The 25,381-nt window shown below is 52.5% G+C and overlaps 1 protein-coding gene across 13 annotated transcripts in view; it reads right to left on the reverse strand.

The window, feature by feature from the left end:
• The window catches only part of Otof (otoferlin), a 95,665-nt gene that overhangs the window by 8,387 nt on the left and 61,897 nt on the right, over positions 1-25,381 (reverse strand). For 7 of the 13 annotated variants that reach the window (XR_001784761.2, NM_031875.2, XM_006504206.3 and 4 more), the window contains 30 exons: positions 23,745-23,876; positions 19,190-19,252; positions 18,669-18,753; positions 14,320-14,479; positions 13,167-13,353; positions 12,782-12,968; positions 10,822-11,045; positions 10,302-10,410; positions 9,661-9,841; positions 9,449-9,569; positions 8,911-9,011; positions 8,719-8,809; positions 8,483-8,599; positions 8,069-8,221; positions 7,579-7,768; positions 7,351-7,475; positions 6,893-7,027; positions 6,287-6,448; positions 6,016-6,135; positions 5,360-5,521; positions 5,072-5,234; positions 4,651-4,781; positions 4,082-4,111; positions 3,661-3,792; positions 3,211-3,277; positions 1,396-1,532; positions 1,165-1,299; positions 822-959; positions 419-546; positions 146-316 (listed from right to left, as the gene is read on the reverse strand). Coding sequence is in view for 10 of the 13 variants with exons in the window: in NM_031875.2 (NP_114081.2) it covers positions 146-316; positions 419-546; positions 822-959; positions 1,165-1,299; positions 1,396-1,532; positions 3,211-3,277; positions 3,661-3,792; positions 4,082-4,111; positions 4,651-4,781; positions 5,072-5,234; positions 5,360-5,521; positions 6,016-6,135; positions 6,287-6,448; positions 6,893-7,027; positions 7,351-7,475; positions 7,579-7,768; positions 8,069-8,221; positions 8,483-8,599; positions 8,719-8,809; positions 8,911-9,011; positions 9,449-9,569; positions 9,661-9,841; positions 10,302-10,410; positions 10,822-11,045; positions 12,782-12,968; positions 13,167-13,353; positions 14,320-14,479; positions 18,669-18,753; positions 19,190-19,252; positions 23,745-23,876 (4,037 nt within the window). In the remaining 3 variants the exon portion in view is untranslated. Of the gene's footprint in view, positions 1-145; positions 317-418; positions 547-821; positions 960-1,164; positions 1,300-1,395; positions 1,533-3,210; positions 3,278-3,660; positions 3,793-4,049; positions 4,112-4,650; positions 4,782-5,071; positions 5,284-5,359; positions 5,522-6,015; positions 6,136-6,286; positions 6,449-6,892; positions 7,028-7,350; positions 7,476-7,578; positions 7,769-8,068; positions 8,222-8,482; positions 8,600-8,718; positions 8,810-8,910; positions 9,012-9,448; positions 9,570-9,660; positions 9,842-10,301; positions 10,411-10,821; positions 11,046-12,781; positions 12,969-13,166; positions 13,354-14,319; positions 14,480-18,668; positions 18,754-19,189; positions 19,253-23,744; positions 23,877-25,381 lie in introns of those variants that run through there. The other 6 variants (NM_001313767.1, NM_001286421.1, NM_001100395.1 and 3 more) reach the window with 4 other exon arrangements.

The following is a 25,381-nucleotide window of genomic DNA, read 5'->3' on the forward strand; positions in this document are numbered from 1 at the left end:
CATGTTTACCTTTCCAAATTACCACCTGGAGTCTTGTCTTAGTGTTAAGATGCAGCTGTGCAGCAGACATCCAGTCCCTTCCCAACCCCTGTCACCAGTCTGTCCCCAGCCCCTCCCAGCGACCGGCCCCACTCTGTCCTCGCACATGGAATAGGTCTGTGCGATGCCGCAGGTGGCGCGATGCTTGCTGTAGAAGCGGTTTTCCAGGTCAATCTTGGTTTCTCCGATGAGGTCATCAGTGCCCACCAGATCCCAGTCGTACACGGCCACTGTCAACATGGACTCCATGGGGAAGGAGGCCTCAATGTCAAAGGACCTGATGGAGGGGGTGTTAGGAAGGGGGTACAGCTTGAGATGGGCAAGGAGTGAGGACTGGACGGAGGGCCAGGGGGGCAGAGAGGGCAGCTTGAGGCCTTACTTCCCAAACACAGGGTTGAGCTGCTTGGAGATGTAGTTCTCCTTGTCTCGGATGTCGGTCTTGCCTAACTTGATGGCAATATAGGGGTCAGCTTTGCCATTGATGTCGGCCGGGTGCAGGTCTGTGGCCTAGGCAGGGTAAGTGGTGCCTAAGCAGACTCATGGGTGCCCTCACCCCACTCCTGAGGGTCCCATGATGTTGAGAAGTGGGGACAGAGGCATTGGGTTAGAGACAGAAGTCTCACTGGGTGGTACTAGGGAAGTTGCTGCCTCTTGTCGCCAGGGCTGACTTTCCTCTCTAGAAATATGGGGACTAAGCCAGTGGATTCTTCTAATGTCTTGAAGCAGTCCCTCCAGCAGGCGGCCTGGAGGCCTGCAGGGAGGGGATGCAAAGGGAGCCTTACCCGGACCACATAGATTCGGACCAGCACATTGATGGGGTCATTGCTTGGGATGCCCTGGAACATTCCATAGGTGGGATCATAGCCAGCTTCTCGAGATACATCTTCTGGGAGTGGCACTTTGTACACACAGAGGGAGCCCTGGAGCAAGGCACAGGGTGGGGCTGTCAGGCTGCAGATTCACCAGGACAGGGCCAGCTAGCCAAGGGCGCAGGTACGTGCTGTGACCAGGCCTTAACACTTCAGCTGCTGGACCATGGACAGTGTAGGATTTCAGAGGCAGTGGGGAGGGATGTAAGGAAATGAGCTTGTGGGGTCAATGGCTGGGTCATGCTCCTTGCCTGACCTTGAATCGGCCTACTATGCGCTCCTCCTCTGTGGAGCCATCCTCATCATCTCCCGTCTTGCCCCTCAACAGGTTGAAGGTGTGCAGCCAGTCCTCAAAGCTGTCAAACTCCGATTCCAGCTCCTTGGGGTACACCTGGGTAGGACAGGCTGTCAGGCCTCAGGCCAGCATCCTGCCCCATCTTCTGCCTCCCACCCATCATCTGGACAAGGCCTACTCCCAGGCCCTCACCTTAAGCTCATCGATCTTGGCTTTCTTCTTCTCAGGAGCCTCCGATCCCTGGCCAGGGCCAGGGCTCTGGTTTTTCTTCTTTTTCTCCTCCTTTGCAGCTCTGGACTTCTCCTTGCTCTTCATTGGTCCCTTCAGGCCTGGCCCAAAGTAGAAAAGGAAGCCCTAGTCAACCCAGGGCAGTGTAGGGCAGGAAGGGCCAGAGCAGGAAGGGCCTGAGCCCCAGACCCAGCTCCACCACCCTTTTCCCATTTAACTTTGGAGTCTCAATGCATTCCACAAGGAGCTGCAGATAGCAGGTCATGCCTGAGACAGGGGCACAGACAGAGAGAGCAGGGGAGGAGTTGGATCTGGAGTCAGGCACCCGTGGCTGCTCGGTCCTCTGCCTGCTGCCCTGGTTCTCTAGGTTTATGTTAACAAGGCTGCTTCCTACTAGTGTTCCCAAGCGGAATCCTGTGGAACCCCAGGCCTAAGTGCTATTGTCATGCGTAGACAAAACGAGGAAATCATTTATATAGTATTTTCTTTGAAAAATTGATAACACCAGTGCTTGGGGAGATGGCTCAGAGGGTGGAATAACTAGCTACCTGAGTGTGAGGACCTGAGTTTGAACCCCGGAATTCATGTAAAAGTTAGTGTCAGTGTGTATGATCCCAGAACACCTATGGGGAGATAGGAGGTAGAGACAGGAGAGTCCCTGGAAGCTCCCGGGCCACCTAGCCTGGTGTACATAGAGGCAGTGAGGCCACCTAGCCTGGTGTACACAGCAGCAGTGAGGCCACCTAGCCTGGTGTACATAGCGGCAATGAGGCCACCTAGCCTGGTGTACACAGAGACAGCGAGAGCCTGTTTCAAACAAGATGGAGGATGAGGACTAGCACGGGGAGTTATCCTCTGAGCTCTGAGTGCATGATGTGGTACACAGGCACTGATGTTCCCACACAATATGCACACACACAGACTCACAGACATACACACACATAGACACACAGGCTCATACACACAGTCACCACAGACACCCACAGACACACAGTCACACACAGATACATAGACACACAGTCACATACTCAGATATAGAGACACACACAGACAGACAGTCACACACACAGACACACATAGACATATAGACAGACACACAGACACACAGATGCACACAGACACACACACAGACACACAGTCTCATACAGACACACAAACAGACACACATAGACACAGGTACACACACAGACACAGGCACACACACACAGACACACAAAGACATACATACCCAGACACACAGAGACATACATATACAGAAACACAGACACACACAGAGACATACATTCATATATATTCTGACACATACACACAGATACACATAGAGATACAGAGATATACACACTCATACACACAGAGAGACAGACACACATACACACACAGACAGACAGACATGCACATACACATAAACACACACAAAGAGACACACACTTGTATCACAATAGGGCAAAAAAAGGCTCTGAGAAGTCGTGCTCTGAAGGAACTCACATAAACCAACATTTCTAGTCAGATCTGACCCCAGATTCCTCTTTCCTTTCAGAATAGTATCAGTGTAGTCCCATGGAAAAGGTTATGTAAAATGTGGAACAAGCTAGGTCCCTTCCAGCTCAGGTGTTCTATTGATCTCCATGTCTGCCGGCTGCTATGGTTGCTGAACTGATCAGAGTGACCTACTGTAGCAGCCCTTAGCCTGTTCCTTGGAGCCCAGGCCAGGGCTGAAGAAGCAGGTATTGTCATGGGTGCAAGGACCTAGGGGTCCAGATGCTGGGGGCCAGGCCTCACCCTCAGCGCTTTCCATCTCTTCCTTCTCTTCCAAGTCAGTTCCAGAGGTCTCATGTTGTCGAAGTTGCTGCCAAAACACGAAGGGGCTTTCCTGACTTCCCAGGTCTTGATGTCTCCATAGCCCGTGGCGTCTTCAGCTTCTAGTCACAAGGCTGGAGCTGCCCAGGGCCTTTGTGGCACCTATCTTTGGGCTCACACAGCATCTAGTATGGTATCTGGCTCATCATGAAAATGTCAGAGCTCTTTGTGGAACACGTGGCTGACAAGAGAGGGACTAAGCCAGGAGGTGAACTGCCCATCAACCGGAGGAGGGAGGAGTCTGAAGGGAGAGCTGCCGAGCTGACTCTGAGGGTTAGGGGAAGAGCTGGAGAGGAGGTGGATGTCTAGCTGGTTCAGCTGCAGCCCACCCCCTCCTTTCCTCCTTATCCCCAGGCCCCGCCCAGGCCTCACCTCCTTCATTGTGTCGATGGAGGCGAAGTACTTGGACCACCAATCCAGCATGCTCTCATCGGGCTCTTCCTCCTCTGGCTCCTCTGACGGGCCTTTCTTTTTCTTCTTCTTCCTTTCCTTCTCATCTTCAGCCTGAGGGTTGGCCAGGTTGACCATCCCGTCGGCTTTCCTACACTCGATCCTTTCCCAGGACCCTGAATGATTCCTATCCACTGCGGCCATCTGACCCCAGAAAGTACCATCCCTGACCCATACTGCTGTGAGTCCACCAATGGCAAGGCTTTGTGGGAGGAGCCACAGGCCAAGGCAGGACTGGCACTCAGAGAAGGATGGCTGGGTCCATGAAGGTCCTTCTGGCCTAGCATTGGTGTCAGGGAATGGTTATTTTACCCAAAAGCCCTTGCAGGATTCCCACACTTACCACATCCACCTTGACCACAGCATCAGAAGTCTGCAGAGGGAAGGAACCAAGGAGAGAGGGCAGGGTTAGCCACTGAGAACTAATGGAGGGGGCAGGCAGTAACCCCCCCCACCCCCCCCACCCCCGCCCGCAAAGGGCAGGCGGCAGGAGAGTACACACGGCTGGGGGCCCCTTGCTCTTGCCTATAAGGCATTCACATTCAGAAGAGCAGGTCACCTGGCTAATGTGACCAAGGGCCAACTTGAGGCAGCACTTGGCATGGAAAATGGCCCTGTCCAAAAGATACCTGTCTCACAAGCAGTCCATCACCTAGGGGCTCGTTTCTGAAGTGAAATGCCGCAGGTCGTCACCTCTAACCATTACAGTTCCACGGCTTGCCTGTACACATCATCTGCTTCCCGAGCCCCTAGTACCCTGCCTCCAGACAGTGCTATGTGATCAAGGTTGGCTTTTGAAAAGTACACAGAGAGACAAGACAGGGCTGCACTCTCAGGACAGGCCTGCCCGGCTCGCCAGTGCTACCTGTGCCCGTGTGTCCCGACCAGCATTGGGCCAGCCCCTCGCCTTACCGCATCCAGTTTCACCATGGTCTCCAGCTTCTTAACTGGCTCCTCAGGCTCCATGCTTACTACAACCTCCCCTGTGGGGCGAGAAGAGGGGCCCCCATTGCGCAGCCTGTGGCAGCCCCGGAGCAGCCTGACTGGACAGAGACAGACAGACAGACAGACAGAGAGGAGGAACAGAGTTACAGTGAGAGGCATGAAGTAAGGCAGGAAGAGCGTGATCTTCAGTGGACTCCTCTGGAAGTCTCTCAGGGCAGAGGAGGGACAGGACATGTAGAAGAACAAGATGGGCGTGAGGAAGGGAAATGAGTTAGAGGGAAGGGTGGGTCATTGTGCATCCAGACAGCAGAACTGAGGCTAGACCTGGAGGCGAGGCCCTTCAAGAAGCCAAATAGAGCCAGGCCTGGGCTTTAGGTAAAGGCCATACCTGTGGTGTTCCAGTTGGGGGCTGAGCGGTCTGGAGGTCGGTAGATGAAGCGCCTCAGTGAGCTGACTGCGTGGGAACCCACCAGGGTGTATCGTCCAAAGGCCCGGCAATCTACCACTCGGATGTTCAAGGGTGGGTGCAGGAGCTCATTCTCCGGGAGGTCCTGACGGGTAGTGGTGACATTTTTGCAGTCTACGTCTCAGAGAAAGGGGCTGAGGAGGCTCCGGCTAAGGTAAACCACACTGGTCACACCTAGCCCCGCCCGGATCTGTCAGCTCCTACACTCACCACTTCAAACCACTTGACCAGCGTGTTGAAGTTGGGGTTCTTCTTATAATTGTGAATCAGGGAGGATTGTACCCCCTTTCCTGCACACTCGATGTCCACCCGTGGTCGGTCCACCTGGGCCAGGTTCACCCTCTTTAGGTCCCTCAGGCCCCAGAACAGCACCTGATTGTAGGGGGAGGGTGGTTCTGTAAGGGGAGCCAGTGGTGGCTGGGGAGGGTGTCTGGGGGGAACCGGGTGGGAGGAGAAGCTAGACTGGTATGGCAGGCACAGTGAGGACGGTGTCAGGAGACTGCATGAGGCGAATGTCCTGAGGAAACCGAGGTAAGGGTCTTTGAGGGTAGGGATCACAATGGAAGGCAGAGGGCCTAGAATGGCTCTGGGCTCAGTGATGCGACTCTGTCAGAGCAGGATAGCACTAGCCTGGGCTGGGGCCCGTGTCAGTGCTGCTGTCACTAAGGAGTGATCTTGGACAAGTCCCCTCCACTCTGGGCCCTCCGTATCTTTTTCTGAAACTGAGAGGCATCCCTATGGGACTAGGAGTTTGACGGCTCACAGAATGGGCACTCATGGTGCTTCGTGGAGCAAAAGGGAGAGGACCGGGTGACTTGGGCGAAGGTTACAGGCAGGGCAGGGAGGGGCATGGAGCCCTCACGCACCTCCACTCGGTACTTGCTGAGCACTGGCCGGATTCCCACGGGCACAGGCATGATGGGCCCTCTGTCCATGTCCACTGGGCCATTGATGGGTGGCAGGTCAGCCTTCCCTGATGGCCCAATCTGAGGAATGAGGTCATAAATCTCAGTGGCGAGCCCAGGGAGAGGGGTCCCTCCCCCAGTGAGTTGGTGTCATGAGAATAGGCAGGCCAGAGAGCATAAGGCCCCCTGAGATCCGACTCCCAGCCCTGTCCCCCTTTGCCTGCCCCCTGACCTGCAGCAGCTCGAAGGCAGCCAGTAGGTCTCCGGCAGTGGCACTGCCTCGGTAGATCTGGTAGTACTCAAGCTGCGGCGGGAAGCGAGGTGGGCAGTATGCTTCATCTGCCATCTTCACCAGGGGCTTGGCGAAGGTCCGGCCCATGAAGTCGGCTTTGCCCTAACACAACAAAACTCTAGGGTTCCCTTGGGCACCCCAACAGTTGGGTTGGCTTGTAGGCAGCGTTGGCCTCTCCTGATCTTTCCTCTCCACTCTAGAATCTCCATGGAAAGCAGGGAGATGGCCCCTGATTGTGACTGAGCATAGTGAGGGATCAGAGCCCTAGGGTGGGGTGTACCAGGGCTTCCTGGTACATCTCTGGAAGATTTGGCCTCAGTGTGTTTATCCAGGAGATGGGAAACACCATGGTTCGCACTTGGTCCCCAAGTGGCTCATGGTTCTGGAAAAGGATCAGACTGTGGTGGGTGGGCAGGAGGCACCTGGAAAGCTCGATGAGCAGCCCAGTTTCCCAACACAGGCAGCCTGTGTAGAGCTTCAGGGGTAGGTGGGGAACTTGCAAGGGGAGGGTCTGCTAGAGGTCACTGGTGCCAGTGCCCACCATACCATGCTGTCCTGGTCGTAGATTTCAATGACAATGATGGGGGGATCATCTCGTAACTCGTGAGCTTCACCGTACAGCTCCAGGTTGTCAAATACCAGCATCTGGTCCCAGGTGGGACACAGTGTCTCGTTTAGAACCTGATCATGGGGTGAGGGATGGGGAAGAAGTGGCAGCCACTGTTCCCATGCTGGGAAACCCTGCAGGCAGGAATGATCGATTCTCCTACTTTCCCAGAAATCCCCAAGTCAAGCCTTTTGTGATGTCTATTCCCAGTGCCCCGCTGGTCTCCCTTGCCTTGTGGACATGGTCCAAGCTGTTGGCCTCTACTACCCTAGCCAATTACCTGAAGGACTTTCCTCTGAAGAGCTGGGGAACTAGCAGGCCAATAGTACTGGCCTCCCAGTTCTCCCAAAAGCCCAGGGTTCCTCTCCCTCAGGTCCCCTCCCCTTCAGGTCCTCACCTCAGTGCATTGGCTCTGGTTGATGAAGAAGACACGGGCAAAGGGATCAGAGAGCCCACTGCTGTCAGCAGCAAAGAGGCTTCGGGCCTGATACATGTGTGCTCGGAGCTGGAAGGCTTGCTTCTCTGTGGGGAAGGGTGGGCTAAGCCATGCCTTGCAGCCCCTGTGGCCCCCCTGGGAGTACAAGCTGGGACAGTAGCCCACCCAGGATCAGGAGGCCTCACTCACTGGTGTAGACTAGGCTGATGGGCGGAAAGGAATGCAGGCCCAGGCCTTGGGCTGCCTTGACCTCCTCGAAGCCACAGGGCAGACCACACAGGAAGTCCTTTCGCTGCTTGCTGAGGCCCAGCCACAGGTAGAGCTCCAGCTTGGCCTGTACTGTCCAGCCTGCCGAGCCGAAGCCCCTCTTCCCTGGCAGCTAGGGGCAGGCTCAGGGTCACCAAGAGCCTGAGAATTTCCAGGACTCCCAGGGTAAGGGAGGCCCAGGGTGGTGTTGAAGCTTTAGGCAGAGGTAGATAGAGCTTCACCTACCCCCTCACCGGACAGAGCTGGGTATGAGAGACTAAGGGGGGAAGGCAGGTGGGGACAGGTGGTCTCCAGACCCCCGAACACCTGCTAGTTAAGGGCTCCACCTCCTGCTCTTAGGCTTGCCAGCCTCATCGGAGTCGCTACAGGAACCCACCCCACCCACTCGAGCTTGGCCCATCCCCCGCAGCACCTTCAGGAAGAGGGTCTTGACTTTGGCGCAGTCCTTGCCCAGTTCCTCCTCCACGATGGAGAAGAGCAGGTCTTTGGAAGGCACGCGGGCATAGGCGATACGTTTGTTGTTGCTCATCATCCAAATGAACACATCAGGAATGCTGTGCTGGGGCTGCAGCAGAGGGAGGGCCGAGGGCACAAGCCAGGGGACCTCACTAGAGTGGTACCCTGAGCCTGCTGAACCTCACTCCTGGGAGCTGGGCCTAGCTGAGGAAAAGCTGGGGGGCGTGAAAAGGAAGGACCCTCGTCTTGGGTCTTCCTTTCTCTCCCACTGGGCTTGCTCAACCTTGTCAACAAGGGCTGTCGGAGTGGCAGAGGCCTCCCTGAGAAGCGGGACAGCCTCTCTGTGCTGCCCTTTTCTCAGGCCACATACCTCATCCGCCAGGAAGCGTAGCTTCTGCAGAAAGTTCTGGCATGACCTCAGCTTGTCCCGAACAGTGTGCCGCTTCACCTGAGCCCTCAGGCTCTTGGCCTGCTGTCCCATGCTCTCCTGTTGGGAAGAGTGTGGGAGGAGCATTCAGCTTTGGGTGTCAGCTTGAGCCATGACCTCAAGGACAGATTTCTCTGTTCATTGGTTTCCGTGGTCCCAGGGTCCAGCTGTGGCCTCACCAACTCCCTCATACAGGACTTAAGACGCTCTCGATCCAGCCTGGTGCGGGACGAGCGGCCCTGGTCCTTGTCCGAGAGGGAGAGGAAGCGGCTGCAGAAGGGTAGGGGTAGAAGAGCCAGGACTTAGCCACCTCTGCCCTGACCTGTCTAGAGTGTCCCCATGTCCCACCCTGCCCTCTCCATCAGTCTCACTGGCAGCCACAGCTGAGTTCCTCTAGCACACCCCGCAGGCGGCGCTCCGGGTAGGACTTCTCCGTTTTGATCATCTCCTGTACATCATTCAGGCCTTCTTCCTATGAAGCAGGGTTTCAAGTGCACTTTGGGCCTTAGCCCTCCTTCTCCCAGATCTTTCCCATTCACCTCAGGAAAGAGGAACCTAGTAATATGGACCATTCTATATAAATTATGAAGGAGCCACCAACTCCCCAGTTGTAGACACGGGGACTCTTGGTTATTCATGGGTCCTCAGCTTCTTCAGGAAGAAGCACTCTGAGCTATGTCCATGGTGGACAGAGCAGGACCGAGGACTGGAGAGAGGTCTTGTGCAGACCTGAAGTAGCTGGCCTGCCCCGCTGCTTCTGAGAGCCCAGACCTAGAGGGGGTAGACCCTTAGAGCTCTGGGACCCTGTGGGTTTCCCCTTTCTGTATTTCAAGACAAGCCTCTGGAGAGACAGCCTGTGTTGTACATGCACCCCCTCTCCCAGATCCTGTCACCCGCAGCCTTGCTGACCAGCTTGTCAGCAATGTGATCCATGATGTTGGCATTGTAGAGGCGCCGCCTCTGGTCAGGCCACCAGCTCTTGATATAGATGCAGGGCTTGCGCTCCAGGTAGGGCAGGTGGAAATAGTTCCTGGGGCGGGCAGGATGCAGAGAGAGGTTGAGGTCTAGGGATCTGGGAGGTAAGGGCCAAGGCCACTTGAGGATGGGCAAGTGATGCCCACCTGTCCGTGATCTGGGGCCGCATAGGTGGGGTGGAGGACACCGAGGCCAGGTCCCCGGCTTCGTCACCTTCATCGTCACTGGAGTTCTGAATCAGGTCTACCTCTTCTTCATCCCCAGGCTCTTTCCGGGGCCGAGGCCTCAGGGGCCGGGACATACCATCGACTTCATTGCCGTAGTTTCCTGGACAAAGAGCAACTTGTAAGAGGCCTGCAGTCTTTTCCTCACTCACTCCACCACCCTCCATGTATTTCTCTTGGAGAAGTAAAGTCAGAGAACTAGGCTCAGATAACACCACCCAGGGAAAGATTCCATGTCATCCCTAAGGGAGGGCTCTGATGATGGCTGTGCCCAGCCCAGGGCATAGTCTGGATTTCTCCTCTCTCTTCCACCACAGGGCATGGCAGGGGAGCTCCCCCTATTTTCTTCTGACGTTCTAGTCCCAGTCTGACCCTTTGGCACATTGCTGATTGACCTCTCTTACAGTCAAGTATACTCCCAAGAACCAGGGCTGCTTCGTGGATGTCTGTGGACAGTCGTGGGAAACACATCAATGTAGCCCGCTCTCTGAAGCCTGGGGCACAGTGACACCACTGACAACCAGAAGCCTGAATGAAACCTTCCCTATGGTCTCAGCACTCACCTATGGTCACCTCAAAGGTAATTGGCTTGTCCCCATTTTTCCGGTCAATCATTGAGGCTTCCAAGAAGGCTCCAAATAGAAAAAATTCTTCCATTCTCCCTGTGCAGCTCTGTGGGGGAGTTAAGCCCAGTGCTGAGCTTTTGTGAGCCACAGGCCTGGGTCAGGTTCCTAATGTCACAGATAGGCTCTTGGCTGACAGGTGGGGTGTGTCCTACCCAGCTTTGAGGCTAGGCAGTCTGGACTCAAACCCTAGTTGTTCCTGAGAGGATGGCTAGTTCTGCAGATACAAGGACAGCTGTGGCTGAGAAGCGAGACAGAGGTGGGGTGCCATTGGTCGGTGGCAGCTAAAACAGGATCTCTGGTAGGGCATAGGTCGACAGTAGGTGAGGACTGAGGTCTTGCAAAGGGGTCAAATGAGGGTCTCTGAGTGGACAGGGTAGCGATGGGGGAAAACCAGAACTCAGCTGCATGGTGAGGGGAGGATGGAGTGAAGGATCTGGACACACAGCCTTGTCCTCACCTCCGAGACAGGCGTGGCCTGCTCCACCTGCACCTCCGTGGAGCTGGTGAGCTCTGGGTTGGAGGTGTCCAGGATCTCCACAGCTAGTCCCAACATGAGGCGGGCCCGGAAGGACACACCCTCCCCCAGGCCTTCATTCAAGTCCTGGTGCTCGTCCAGCAGTGTGTAGTTGCGCGTGGAGCCGTACATGTTCACCCAGGCTGGACCGAGGGTAGGCAGGAAGCCTGAAGCAGTGAGGAGAGAGGTAGAAAGGCCGTCACATCCCAGGCTCACCTAGGATGCAGGGGTCTTTGTGGCTTCTGGGTGCTGAGCTCAAGGATATTTGTCTGCTGGGTGCCTTTCTCACTTGTGCCTACACAGAGTGCCTTCTGGCTTCTTCCTAGGCCCTGTGTAGGAGGGAAAGCCAGGGTCCTGCTTCCCCCTGCCAGTTCTTCCTGAACACCTCAACGTGGATTCTCCTGTTTTGTTCTGCTTCGGAATGTAGGATGTCCATCTCCATGCCTCTCCTGCTCAGGGGACCTTCCCTCCTCGCTGTGTTCCCTTGGTTATTTGTGGGTCCTCAGCTCCTTGAGGCAGAAGCACCCTGGGCTGTGAATATGGTGGGCTGAACAGGCCCCAGGGCTGGAGAGGAGCCTTGCTCTCTGTCTTTGACAAGTCTCTTCTCTCATGCTGAGGTTTGGTTGGGCCTCAGCCAACAAATCTTGCCTTATGCGAATCTAACTCTTCTTTGTGTATTTTCTTTTAAACAATTATTTTTGTCGGATTCTGGATATGGACACACAGGTTTAATTCTAGCAGGCAGATCTCTGTGAGTTCAAGGCCAGCTTGGTCTATATGGCAAAACATGAACGAACAAACAAAACCATTTATTATATGTGTGTGTGTATTTATGATGTGTATGTATGGGAGCCCTGTGTGCATAGGAGGGCCAATCTCAGATTTTTGTTTTTTGTTTTTGGTTTTTGGTTTTTTTTTTGAGTCAGAGTTTCTCATTGGCCTAGAGCTTGGCAAGCTGGCCAGGCTGGCTGGGATTTAAGGAACCCCAGAGATCCTGTTTCTGCCTCCCTAATGCTGGGCTTACAAGTGCCATCACTCCTTGATACACAGACAGACAGACAGACAGACAGACAGACACACACACATACACACACGTAAACATAGGCTCTGGTATTTAAGCTCAGATCCTCATGACCCATTTCCCTAGCTTCTGTATTTAATTATTTGTTAGTTTTGTAAACAAAGCATTAAACAGATGAGCCACAGTTCATATATAGAACTTGTCATTTAAAGTGCACATTTGAGTGGCTATCGTATGCATGTTCAGTATGTTGTGCGCCCATTGTCATACCCTGTCATACTTGTGGCCACCCTAAAGAAGCCCCACTCCCCTCAGCAGGTGCTTCTGACCACCCTGTCTTTGTTCCTGGATGCACAAGCCTATTTTCTGTCTGGAGTCACTTCTTCTGGGTATTTCCTATATATGGAACTGTACTGTAGGCTTTATTTCTTCCGCCTGCTGTTCTGGTCACTTGGTATCATGTCTATCTGTCTGGACGTATTAGGGGGCACGGGAATGGCATTTTGTCTCCCTGTGTTCCTGGATTCTGGGTTACAGTCAGTTCCACAGGCCTGTAGACAGGTGTCACTGTTCTCATCAGTTACCAGTAAAGACATGGAGATCACATACACAGAGCACGTGCACCTCCCTGTATGAAAACTCTCATTTTCAGTTGGTCAATGGGGAAACAGGTGCAAAAGCAGCAGAGGTAATCGCTAAATCCAGGCAGCTCCCAGGAGTTTTGAATTATTACGTCCCTGTTTTCTTGAGGCAGGGGCTACAAATGAAACCCTTAAAAACCCTGTCTGGCTGGGGTCGGAGGTGGTGTGAGGGAAAGGGGCCTCAGTCATGTTCCCATCATGCCCCATTCTCCTCTGGATACAGCTATGCTATGCTGCTGACCTTTGTCTCCATCGTTGGAAATCTTGCGCAGGTCGATGAAGTGGGTGCCGATGGCCACATCATTGACCTTGTCAGAGTCCCGGATCTGCACCTTCATGCGTTTGCAGAGTGGGGGGAACAAGTCTGTGAAGACGACCTGCTCATTCCATAGCGGCTCATAGCTGCTCTTCTGCACTGATGTTTTGCCCTGGTGGGAAAAAAGCCATATTATGTGTGCCAGTGTGTGTGTGTGTGTGAGCGCGAGTGTGCCTGCATGTGTGCATGTATATGTGCATGTGTTTTCCAGCTGGGGGTTTCAGACTCCTCCTGGTCTGCCCCTTCCTCCCATCCCTCACCTTTACTCCGAGCCCACCATCCCGGCCTTCAGCACCTCCATCCCCAGTACCTTTTGTCCAGCAAAGAAGACTTGCACATAGGGGTCGACGAGGTCCTTGTTCTCACCGATGAACGCCTTCTTCACGTTGGCCATGAGGCTTGTGTTCATCCGGGGCAGTCCCTCTGCTCGGTAAATTTTCACATAGAACCGTGCCCACTGCCGTTCGGGGGGCACGCCCTCGGGGAGCAGCAAGTTCCTATGAGCACAGGCAGCATGTCATCTCCACTGACAGGCTTAGAGAACCCTCTTTGCCTCTTAGGTCCTTAGAACAAGAGCTATGCAAGGATTATGATGGGAGGAGAGGCAGAGCGGATGGTGGACAGGGAGGAGATGAGACAAAGCAAGTGAATGCTTGCATATGTGCTCTGTCTGTCTCTCTGTCTCTGTCTCTGTCTCTGTCTCTGTCTCTGTCTCTCTCTCTCTCTCTCTCTCTCTCTCACACACACACACACACACACACACACACCATCTTAGCAGCTGCCTGGGGCTTAGCATAATCTGTGAAGGACAGCATGAGAGGACCCAGACTATGATTAAAGATACTAATTCATGCACCTATCCATTTTTAGAATTCTGAGAAACACTTTCCAACAGAAGGAGAAGCCCCAGTTTCTTCCTCGTTAAGGTGGCGGTGATGCTAACAGCCACATCTCAGGAAGGCAGTACATAGGCTACAGAGCTTTGTAAACTGTAATGCGGGATGCTAAGTGTGGCATCAGCTTTCACAGCTCTGTGTCTTCCCTGAGACAAGAACTTCCAGGAGCTGTCTCCTCTCCCAGCCCATGGAAGACCAGGCCCAGGCACGTTCTGAGAGTCCAGACAATGTCCCAGAGTGTTTCTCAGCAGCCACTATCTGTGGCCCAAGATTGGCGCCCTGAGTGACATCTCATCTGAGTGCATGGCATGGACCCTGGCAGCAGGAGGACTTCTAGTCGCCAGCATCTCTTCTTCCCACCAGCTTTCTCAGCCGGAAGTCTAGATGTCAAAGCACTACCTTCCATTAACCCCGGTGACCACATTGCCTTGGGCCCCAGAGGAGAGACTGGCAGGGTGAAGTGTGGAAGTAAGGGGGCTAATGGTAAGAATTCTGGGTTCAGACCACTCTACAAGCTTCCTTTGGGGGAACTTTGTGTTCAGGTCTCTAGGGGAGATGGAGCCTCACCCTTCAATGTCGTCCTCATCCGTCTCGTTGGCCTTGTGGGGTGTCTTGATGTTGTCTCCCTTGCCCACCACAGCGACATCACACTTTACATAACCCTTCAACCCAGCAGAGATGTCATCGGGGTCTGACAGGATGGCCCATTTGTGATGGAACTGGTGTTCTGCAGAGGTGGAAGGGCATTGCATTTACCATCTATCCCAGGATTCCACAGGGCGTCCAAGCTCAGTGCTTGCTAGGGCTTGCAAGCTCAAGGCTGCAGGCTCAGGAGACTCAAGGCCATGGCTCTGGTTGCATTCAGCCAGTGAAGACAGAGGGCCTCTGCAGGCAGAGGGCTGAGCGAGACCCTGCCCAGGAGCAAGTGTCAGGACTCCGAATTGCTTCCAAGTCAGTTTCACAGCTTGCAGTCTCTGCTGTGGTCCCTGCTACAGCTGGCCCCCATAGCTGCTAGATAGGGCCTACTATAATAGAGGCTTTACCTATCATGTTCTTCCTTTCAGCCCTTCTGAGTCTCTCCGTGTCTTGAGGTGAAGCCAAACATGTGGCAATGCTACTCTCTTCCCTGCTTGGTCCCACCACCCCAGGACTGTCCAGGCAAAGTACCCATTGCTTCCTGAGCTTACACAGAGCCAAACTCTAGGTCATTGTGTCTGCTCCGAATGTCCTCGCCTTCTTCCTCCTCCTTAGTTAGCTGGAAAACGGATCATTTTATCCAAGAGTCTCCTCTTCCATGCAGCGTCCCCTGACCCCTTCAGAGGAATAGGCCCTGACCTCTCAGTGCTCACAGGGTCCCGTGTGCATGCCCCCCACCACAGAAATCACCTACGCAATGCCTGTCTCCATGTTGAGACTGGTGCAGAGATTAGCAGTGTGCCTTCTGGTGTCCCCAGGCCACAGGACAGTGTAGAGAAAGGTACAAGTGTCAGCAAAGGAGGCATTTTAGGAAGATTTGTCCCCACTGGGTTGATTTTAAAGTTAGTGATAAGGTACGAGGTGGGGAGACCTGCTTAACAGTTTCCTGCAGGAATTGAAATCTGCAGGGGCTCAGAACTCACCCCGCTCCCCTCCCTTCCCACCTGTGTCTTCCAAGGTTCTGAGCCCAGTGGCACCCTCGAGTTGAGGTTGGGGAAGGGAGCAGAATACAGCCTGTGTGTGTGTGGGTCGGCTGGCCCAGCTGTCACGACGGTCATGGCCATAGCAGTGTCAACTGAGAGTCAAGGGTGCTGAGGGGCCAGGAAACCTTAGTGTTTGGAGTCACTGGGGCCCCTCTGATGAGCTGGTGGCCTCAGGAGGAGGGTGCCATAGTTTCCTGGACCTCATGGCTCTGAGCAGATATAAATAGGAAGGAGCTGGCGAGACAGACAAGGGCTGAGTGTGGCTGCCCGCTGGCCTTGGGAATGTATGGGTAAATAGATGGTGGGTGGACTAATTTATAGCAGGGTCTGTTATGTTGTGGACAAAGGAGTGGATGTTTGTATGAGTGGGTAGATGGAAAAGGCATGCACATGGTTGGGTGAAACTGAGTGAATTTGGCAAGGAAAGATCACAATTCTGGCAAAACAGAATTTACCTTTAAACCCAAAAGCTATTGGAAGATAAACCTGAAAAAACATGGCTGAAGATTATAGGTGGCAAAAAATACAGGCGGCAGATTTGGGTCTGACATACATGAAATAGAGTTGGGTGTGAGTGTCCCACTTCTGGTTGGCTGAGGGTCAGGGATGCAGCTGAGGGGCATTTGTGTGGGATGCACACCGGGTTCATAGTCTCTGAGGCCTCAAGTCTGGAGGCTGCAATCTCCAGCTGGAGAAGCAAGAACAACTGGAGAGCCGCGACCAAGGAAAGGGTAGCTCTGGCCACGGCAACTACAACTCATCTCCAGCAGAGGGCAGCAGCAAGCAATTTCCTGCACTTGCAATCAAGCCAAGGTTGGCCATGCCTCTGGAAGGTTACCGGGAGGAGCAGTAAGTCTGGGAGTGGGTTACCCTAGTGCAGAGGCCCACAAAGGCCTGAGCTCAACTTCTGTCTGACAGTTACTCCACAGTAGTTTTGGACTTGGAGAGTCTCGATTTCCTTACTGTCAGACAGGAACAACCACGTCTACATGGATTGAGAAGTTAGACCTACTGGAACATGTCCAGTGTCTGAACCCACCTCCTCCATAACAGCTGCGTTTTCCGTGTAGACCAGACTGGCCTCGAACTCAGAGATCCTCCTTCCTCTGTCTCCTGAGTGCTGGGATTTAGGGGGCACTCCACCACTGCCCTCAGCAGCAGTTTCTCAATCAGAACTCAATCACTGTGGGCACATACTAAGTTCCCACTCTATCTTGGCTGAAGGTCTGCTGATGCTTGGCCTAGCGAGGAGACCATCTCCAGAGACCCTGGCAGCACTCAAGCCTATGGGCACGGCTGGGCTTGTCTCCTGCGAAGCAATGTAGCAAAGTGTAGCTCATTGCTTCCCAGGAGGCTCCCATCCTGTACGGGGCTGTGGGAAGGCCTGGGTATCAGAACAGGCTCTCCCTCTTACTTTAAGGTAAATCTCCTTATCACCTTGGGCCTATCCATCGTTCTTTCTTTTCTTGTTTTTTTTTTTTTTTTTTTTTTTTTTTTTTTTTTTTTTGGTTTTTCGAGACAGTGTTTCTCTGTATAGCCCTGGCTGTCCTGGAACTCACTCTGTAGACCAGGCTGGCCTCGAACTCAGAAATCTGCCTGCCTCTGCCTCCCGAGTGCTGGGATTAAAGGCGTGCGCCACCACGCCCGGCTTGTTCTTTCTTTTCATGAATCATAGTTACAGTACTTACTATATAGCTAAGAATGGCCCTGAACTTCTGATTCTCCAGCTTCTACCTCCCAAGGGCTAGGATTATAGTTGTGTGCCACCACACCTGGATTATAGAGGGCAGAGGATTTAACTCAGCACTTTGGCTATGCCAGGCAAGTACCCCACTGAGATACACCCCCAGTCCAGCTCTCTATCTGGACAGATAGCCTACAGGTGTTTTGAGGTCTCACACATCTGGAATGGTTTGACCCATGAGTTCATGTCTTAGACTCACATCTCCTGATACAAGTCACTGTTACAGTGGGCACCAGCTGAGTGTTATTAGGGCCACAAGAAAATGCCAACTGTTTCACCTACTTCTGAGTGGCTCCTCCAAGCCCCTCCCCATTTCTCTCTGCTCATTGGCTCCTCTGTAAAGCTGAAGGGATGTTACTGTGTCTTTAATTGATTTATGATTTATTTATTTAATTGATTTATGTCAAATGTGACAATTTGGATTGAGATTGTATTGTCACCAACAAAGGGCCTTGTAGGGTAATTATTGATTTCTGAGTAGTTTCACTTCAGGGACATGGATATCCCCAAGTTGGCCACTTAGTGACAAGCCCTCTAGACCAGTGGTTCTTAGCCTTCCTGATGCTGTGACCCTTCACATGGCTCCCCATGTTGTAGTGACCCCCAGCCATAAAATTATTTCCAGTGTTACTTTATAATTGTAATTTTGCTACTGTTGCGAATCATAATGTCTGTGTTTTCTGACGGTCTTAGGTGACCTCTGTGAAAGGGTCATTCAACCCCAAAGGGGTCCCGACCAACAGATTAAGAACTGTTGCTCTAGACCATCACTTGGGGTACCCATACCAACTCTTGGGGTGCCCATACCAACTCTATACAGCGCTGGCCATAGGTACCTGTGGAATTATAATCAGACACAGCCTTTCTTGCCATAGCTGCTCCTAGGGTAACTGGGGTCCCTTGTGAAAAGCGATTTTAGAGCCCAGAGTGCCCCAAAGTTGTGCATTACACTTGCCATTGGTTGTTACCACGCTTAGATTGGGTGGTTCACTTGTTGGATACCACATGCCCTGGTATCCCCCTGACTAGCTGATTGGCTGGGCCAAACCCTGGCACATCTGTGAGTCTCAGGCCTCTTAACTGCCAGGGGGTGATGGGGATTTTGTAAGGACAGCAGGGTCTTTTCTGCTCAGCAGGTGCCAGCCAGAGGCAGTGGGTGGGCACGGCCCCTCCAGGGCTCTCACTGCCCTCTGTATAACTGCTCTCATAGGACACAGGGGAGGTGATGTTCTCCTGTACCACGTGTATTTGAGCTACCTCTCTGTACTGTTATTCCCAGGTCCCTTCCCCCATAATGAGCAAACACCTATCAGACATGGCGCACACGACTCCTACATCTGTGTGTAGAGTGCACACGGTTTCACTGCCACTCCCGTGGCTGCCCTACTCATGGACAGTGGGCTGTGTCTGTGCTCCTTGATGGATGCCAGGAGCCAAATAGCAAGCATGTTCTGGAGCTGCATGCACGAGCCAGTTCTTGAGGGGTTACTCACCAGGCTGGGAATACACAGTCCCCACATCCATTTTGAAGGAACCCACCAGGGTGCCGCTCCGAAGCAGGTTCTTAGAATGGATAACCTTCCAGAGCAGAATCACAAGCAGCCAGTCAGGCTCTGCAGGGAGTAGCCTTTGGGGATGGGGTGTGAAGGGGCAGGGGCAGGGGCAGGGCCCACTGATGATAGATAGTGTTACCTCCATCTTTCTTAGTAAAGTGGGAAGGTATTTGGCAGGGAACAGGGCTGGTTTGCTGAAAGCTCAGCATCAGCCTCTCCTGCCCAACGCCATGCTCCCCTCCCCCCAATGCCGTTACATATATGAGTAGGTTTTACACTTTACAGAGGAATCCAGCTGAAGGGGCAAGAGGGGGTCAATATCCATTCTCTGTTCCCCTTTGGCCAGCCATGCATCCAGGCATAGGGCTGCTGTGTTATGAACAGCACATTACAGGGCCGTGCTGAGGTCCTGCGTTAGTCAGTGTGGTCCTGCCCACTAGCTTCAGCAGCCCTCCACTCACCGAGATCTTGATGATCTTGTCAAACATGACATCAGGAGAGACATGGAAGTCGAAGACAAAGTACTGGGGGGGAGAGAGAGCAGAGTGCTGTGGCTGGCGGCCCCTCCCTCCGAGCAGTGCCTGCCTGTGTCCCTCATTTCCCATGAGGCTCAAAGCTCATGTGGGCAGTAGTGGTGAGCTACTGAGTTCTGAGAGACGGAATGGGTGAAGAGTAGGGCCCCGTCTCCTACCAGGGGATGGAACCGTCTTCTTACTACTTGTGTTCATTTTGCAGGAAGCCCACCATATTTGTAGATGATGTTGTGCTACAATGTCAAAAGCCGAGTACTTGTTTATAGGCTGTGTGTAGAAGAACCCCGACCAAGGAGCCAGCAAATCTGAGCCCTCTGCAAGTTCTGTCCTTTTTGTAGTATAGACTTATACATGTGTTCTTTGGCATAACCCCCAGAGAACTGTAACATAGGGGTGTGGACATCGAGCATCATGTTACAGGATCAAGCAGGCTATGGACTGTGAGGCACACCACGGTGTGAAAGGGCATACAGATAACCAGCAAACCAAGTGCTACCTGGGAAATACACCCCAACCCAGGAAGTGTTCAAAGATAAAACTCAGCGGGTCTCAGGAGGACGCACTCAGGGAGAGACAGCACTTCCTTGGTAACAAAAGAGAAGTGCGGCTCTGTGCATTGTTCTCATCTGCTGTGAGATCCCATGCTCACTCATGGTCCCCATCCTTGTCCTAGATGCACCAGGATGGGGAAAGGGTGTGGGCAGTGAGCACAGTTACTGCTGCTTTGATGAACTTGTGGGCAAGGGAAGAGTCTAATGCTACCACAGGGCTTCGGTTAGAGTAAATACCCCGAGTAGTCAATAGTCACTGTCAAAAACCTGTTTAAATCTGTGATATGGTTATCTATCTATCTATCTATCTATCTATCTATCTATCTATCTATCTAGATTATGTATACTGTTTTCTGTCTGCATGCCAGAAAAGGGCACCAGATATCATTATAGAAGGTTGGGAGCTACCATGTGGTTGCTGGGAATTGAACTCAGGACCTCTGGAAGAGCAGCCAATACTCTTAACCTCTGAGCTACCTCTCTAACCCCCATGCCTTTATTTTATAGCTAACACTTAAGCCCTGTGGGCTGATGTGCTGCCTATAAAGCCAGTGGCATCTAGCTGTTAACTGCTGGGTCATCGCTTCCTTTCAATTTACCCTTGTGTTATGGGGATAGTGACATTAGGCCACCATGCCCTCCTACTCCAGGAGCATGACCACACAAAACCAGGGAGGCATGGGTATAAAATCAAAATGACAGGACTCAGTTGTGCAGTTGATAAGAGTACAGTAAATGTTCACTGTACATGGCTGGTAAGTCTCAGGGGTGTTGGCTGAGGTGAGGGTCTGCAGCTCTGGGGTCCTAGATCTGGAAGTGAAGCACCAGCACGAGGATGGTGGCAGAAGCTGCGGGATGGAGGAGACACTGAGAAGAGTACCAGAGGAGAAGACTGCTCTAGACAGGGCTCTAGGAAGCAGCAGACTTTCTTGGTGGGTCAAGAAAGTCATGGCAAGTTAGGAAGCTTGGGAAAAGCTTCTGGAGAGACCGTGAACTGGGAGAGTGTCATGGGGACTCCTGGGAAGGAGGGGCAATGAGATGAAGGATGTGACAGGGATGTGACAGAGACTGAGAGGATGGGGACGGTTCACACCAGGATGTGAGATCTCTGGAGATCCACCTGGAAGCGGAGGAAAGCCATGCTTAGGTGATGGCTGACAGACCCGGCCTGTCCTTGGGTGTCCATGGGGTGTCCTGATTGTGCTTAGGATAGTCTGCAGTAAAGCGCCACATGGGCAAGGGAGAAGGAAAGAGCCAGAAAAAAGGCAAAGGCAGAATGATGGTCATAGCACATGGCTAGATCCTTTGGGATGAAGGGACCATGGCAAAGGTGACAGGAGGAGGAGTGGTCACCCAGTGACCAGCTAGACCACACATGTGGATAGAGAAGGGGCTTTGTGTTGGTCCATGTGGGGCCAGGTCATTATGGAAGGACAAATGTCAAAAGCCCCCTGTTCCCAGGAAGCTTAAAGTTGTGTTGATGAGCTCCCAGGCCAGGTGTGGGAACTGGCCCAGACCCATGGGAGGAGCTGGCTAACCCGGGCCAGGACCCCTTGTGCTCTGAGCTGGCTGGACTCACAGTCCTTGTATTTCCTGAGCATGATTCTTTCCCAGAACTGCTTAGAGATTTGTTAAGTCAGTTGATGGTTCCCACCAGCCTCTGCTGTTCTAGCGCAGCCAGAGGGAGATTTCTACTTCCTAGAGAACTTTCCAAGAGCCATACCTATTCATGGCTGGGGGCATGTTTGTGGTGGTTTGAAAGAAAATGACCCCCATAGGCTCATAGGGAGTGGCATTATTTGAAAGAATTAGGAGTAGGTGTGGCCTCAGAGGAAGTGTGTCACCGTGGGTGGGGTGTGAAGTTTCAAATGATCAAGCCAGGCCCAATGTTTCTCTCTTTTCCTGCTGCTAGTGAATCCAGATTTAGAACTCTCAGCTACTTTTCCAGTACTATGCTCCTGCCATGATGATAATAGACTAAACTTCTGAACCTGTAAACAAGCCCTCCCCCGCAATTAAATGTTCTCTTTTATAAGAGTTGTTGGGTCATGGTGTCCCTTCACAGCAACAAAGACCCTAACTATGACAATGTTTTTCACTGAAAAGGAAAAGAATTAGAATTCTTGGGGCTGCAAAGAATGAGAGCAATGCAGGGCAGTGGAGTAGGCCTAACTGGGGGTGAGTTTAATCCTTATGAGACATTTGCCAACATCTGCGAATATTTAGTTGCTACAGGGAGGAGGCTTGCTATTGGCATTTTGAGCTGAGAGAGTGGTAGGGGAGACCTGCAGCCCCTTATCCACCCAGGGATAGAAACACAGAAAACCAACCGCAGTTGAAGAGCACAGCTGAAAACCATCCCCTCCCCTCGGATCATCTCTGACCAACTTCCAGCTCATCCTGGTAACGGGGGTGCTCCTTTGCATAAAGCCAAGTAGCCCTGATTCTGTTCCTGTCTCTTTTCTCTAAACTCGGGTTTCTTAACCTTTGCCTACAGAGAGGATGCTGACCTCTGACTCAGAGAGGGCAGGGCAGGGTACTCAATGGCAAAGTCATTTGAGATGGGTCCCTGCAGAGAGAATAGGAGTTTGCTAGGGGAGCCCAGAGCTGGGAAGCTACATTGGAAGGCATAAAAGCAAGTTGACTGAAACATGAAGTACAGAGATCTGAAGCAAGCTGACCACCACCTCCCAAGTCAGCCAAGTGTGACTTCACCATTATGAAATAACCACAGAGAGCCACTGGGATTTGTTGTTATCAGAGGAAAGTGGACCCTTGTCTAAAACAGAGGTTTTCCAGTCAGGAATGTGTCCTGATATAAAATCAGAGATATCTAGGTTGGATATCCTGATTCCACTCAGGGCCGGAGGGCCCTTGAGCAGTACTGTTCTGTCCCCGGGGCCAGTGGGACACACAGTAAGCTGTGGTTGTACAGGAGTTTGTTCAAGTTTGTTCAAGCTTAGACAGGAGTGTTCCTGGGTCCTGTCGGTGCACAGCTGCCCAAGGGCATCCTCAGCTCTTTCTACACTGCAGGGCACAGGACATGGATGCATGGCTAGAGCTAGCTTGGTCCTCCTTGCTAACTGAAGTCACTGAGGTAGATAGACTGGGTACTCCCTCTAGGACAGGAAGCCCAGGACACCCAGGCTTTTAGATAGTTGGAATGTGCTCAGGTATCAGGGAAGGGCCAATCATGATGGGATTCCATCTGGAGCCCAGCAGTCAATATGGGCTTTATCCCATCCACAGCTCCCTGGGGACAGTAGGAAGGCTCTTTCTGACCTGAAGCCTCAGTTATCTCCTCTGTAAAATGGGGAGATCAAACTATTAAGTCTCTGAGGTCCCTCACCCCTCACCCTTCACCCCCAGGGAGTCTCAAGTGGAGGTAGCAGCAGCCATTTTCTTTCTCACAGCCGAAGTCAAGGTTGTGTTCTGGAGAGAAGCCTTTTAGGGGCTCAGGAGACCAAGAAGGGAGCATAGTAGAAAGGGAAGATACCCACAACATGAGCAGCAAGGCCCTGGAGTCTCAGTGTCCCTGCAAGTGGAATGGGCAAGAGTATCCCTATGATGGGTATTGATGTATCTATAGGTGTAGGAGAGATTCAGTACCTGGAAGGACTCACTCATGGTACCAGTGGCACCTGGGCTGGACTGGTGTGAGCTGTGCTACCCTCAGGTTCAGACCCGGACAGCAACAGTGACTGCTACGAGGGGTTCACGGGCATTGCTAGCAGTTCATGGTTGACTTGTAGCTACAGCAGGGCCAGACTGGGGTCCATGAGGAGGTGCAGAGGTTGTGGTATGCAGTGTGCTGGGATGTAAGAGGTTGGGTCAAGACCTTGGGGCTGGTGGCTCTGTTGTCTCAACTCCTAGTTGCTCCTGTTCCCCTGTCAGGACGCCCCTTTCCCACCTTAAGTCATGGGGGCACTGACCTCGTTGTAGTAAGGGCAGTTTGTGGACTCCTTCATTGACGTGTATTTCTTGTCATCACCCACCTCCACACACACCACAGGGTCCATGTTCAAGCCCACCAGCTGCCGAGCCTCAATCACTGTGATGCTGACCTGCAGGAGGGAGAGAAGGGATACACCGAGTAATGCAGCCATCCTAGAGTCTAGTCTTCCTGGAACATGGCAGCAGGCAGCAGGGCTAGGAACTGCAGGACCCAGTCCAGCTTGGAGTGAGACCCCAGGCTCCATGTTGACTACGGCCTCTGATATCCTAGGTGATCCTGGGATATCTGCACCAAGAAAAGTGAGAGGCTGGTGACCCCTAGGCCAGTGTTACCAAATCACCCAAGGGAGAAACATTACCAGATCCTGGTGCTCAGGCCAGACCCCTGATCTGAGTTGCCAGAGTTGCCAAAGACAGGTCCAGCAACAGTTTTCCTAAACCGGCTGGTCAGGCATGCCCAGCCTACCACAGGCAGCGCGTTCAGCCATGGATGCTGTAATGCCAGTAGTAAACTATTCCTAAAAAGTTATGATTTCTTTTTGAAACTTGATTGAGTGATTCTTCATGAACTTACAAGATGACAACGTACCCCTAAAAATTCTGGTTGATTCTTGGGTTCCAAGTTCTCCTCAGTGCCATGGCTCTGCTAAGGGACCATGAAGCCTGCCTCACCCGTTCCCTACCCTCTTAAACAAGCCAAGCTGCTCCCATCTCCCTGAACGTGCTTTGGGTCCTGTCCAGGGTTTCTTGTTTACGCTGCTAACCTCTAAGATGTCCTTGGCTTTCTGGAAGCTGGGCGCTTTCCCATGTTCCAGTCCCCTCTCCCTCTGTTGAATTTCTTTGAGTTGCCAGAGTCTAACCTTCTGGCCTGCATAGAGAATGTTGTGTGAGTTCTACTGTGACATTCTGCAGCCTTTAGCTTCTACCCTGGGAAGCCCTGTTTCAGCTGTCTAGCTTATCAATAAATATTTAGGGACACCTGCTGTGGACAGGCACAGGAGATGTCAGAATAAACCCTCTGCTCCTCAAAGATCTTATGATAAATGATTACTGGCTTATAGGTTTAAAATTAGTATATACATATTTTAGCTTATAATATACACAAGCGATACATTATATCTTTATATGCACATACATATAAAGATATGTGTAACAAAAGGATGTATATAAAGACACATATATGTAAAATGTATTTATATGTATATATAAAACTGAAAATATAAGAATGAGAATGAGAGACAGACAGACAGACAGACAGACAGACAGACAGGAAAGGGAGGAGGAGAGGGGGGAGAGGAAGGGGAGAAGGGGGAAGGGGAGGAAGGAGTGTGAATTTTGAGACAACTGTTATTCTTCCTGAGTCTCCATTTCAAGCCTTTAGCTCCTGCCTTGGATTTGGGGGAGGGTTTAATCCCCATTAGGGTGGCCATGGCAAAATACAGGCAGGTACAGATTTGGGTTGCTGGTCTTGGAACTGAGCCTCAGCCTGACAGATGTGCAGGAATGGATGTGGAGGATCCCGTGGGTTCAGTGAGCTGCACACCCCCAGCTCCAAGCTGAGTCTCTGTCCAGTGAGGGTTAAGCGAGATGGTGCAGGTCCGAAAGCACATCACAG

Source organism: Mus musculus, chromosome 5, assembly GCF_000001635.26.
Source record: "Mus musculus strain C57BL/6J chromosome 5, GRCm38.p6 C57BL/6J".
NCBI classification, from domain to species: Eukaryota; Metazoa; Chordata; class Mammalia; order Rodentia; family Muridae; genus Mus; species Mus musculus.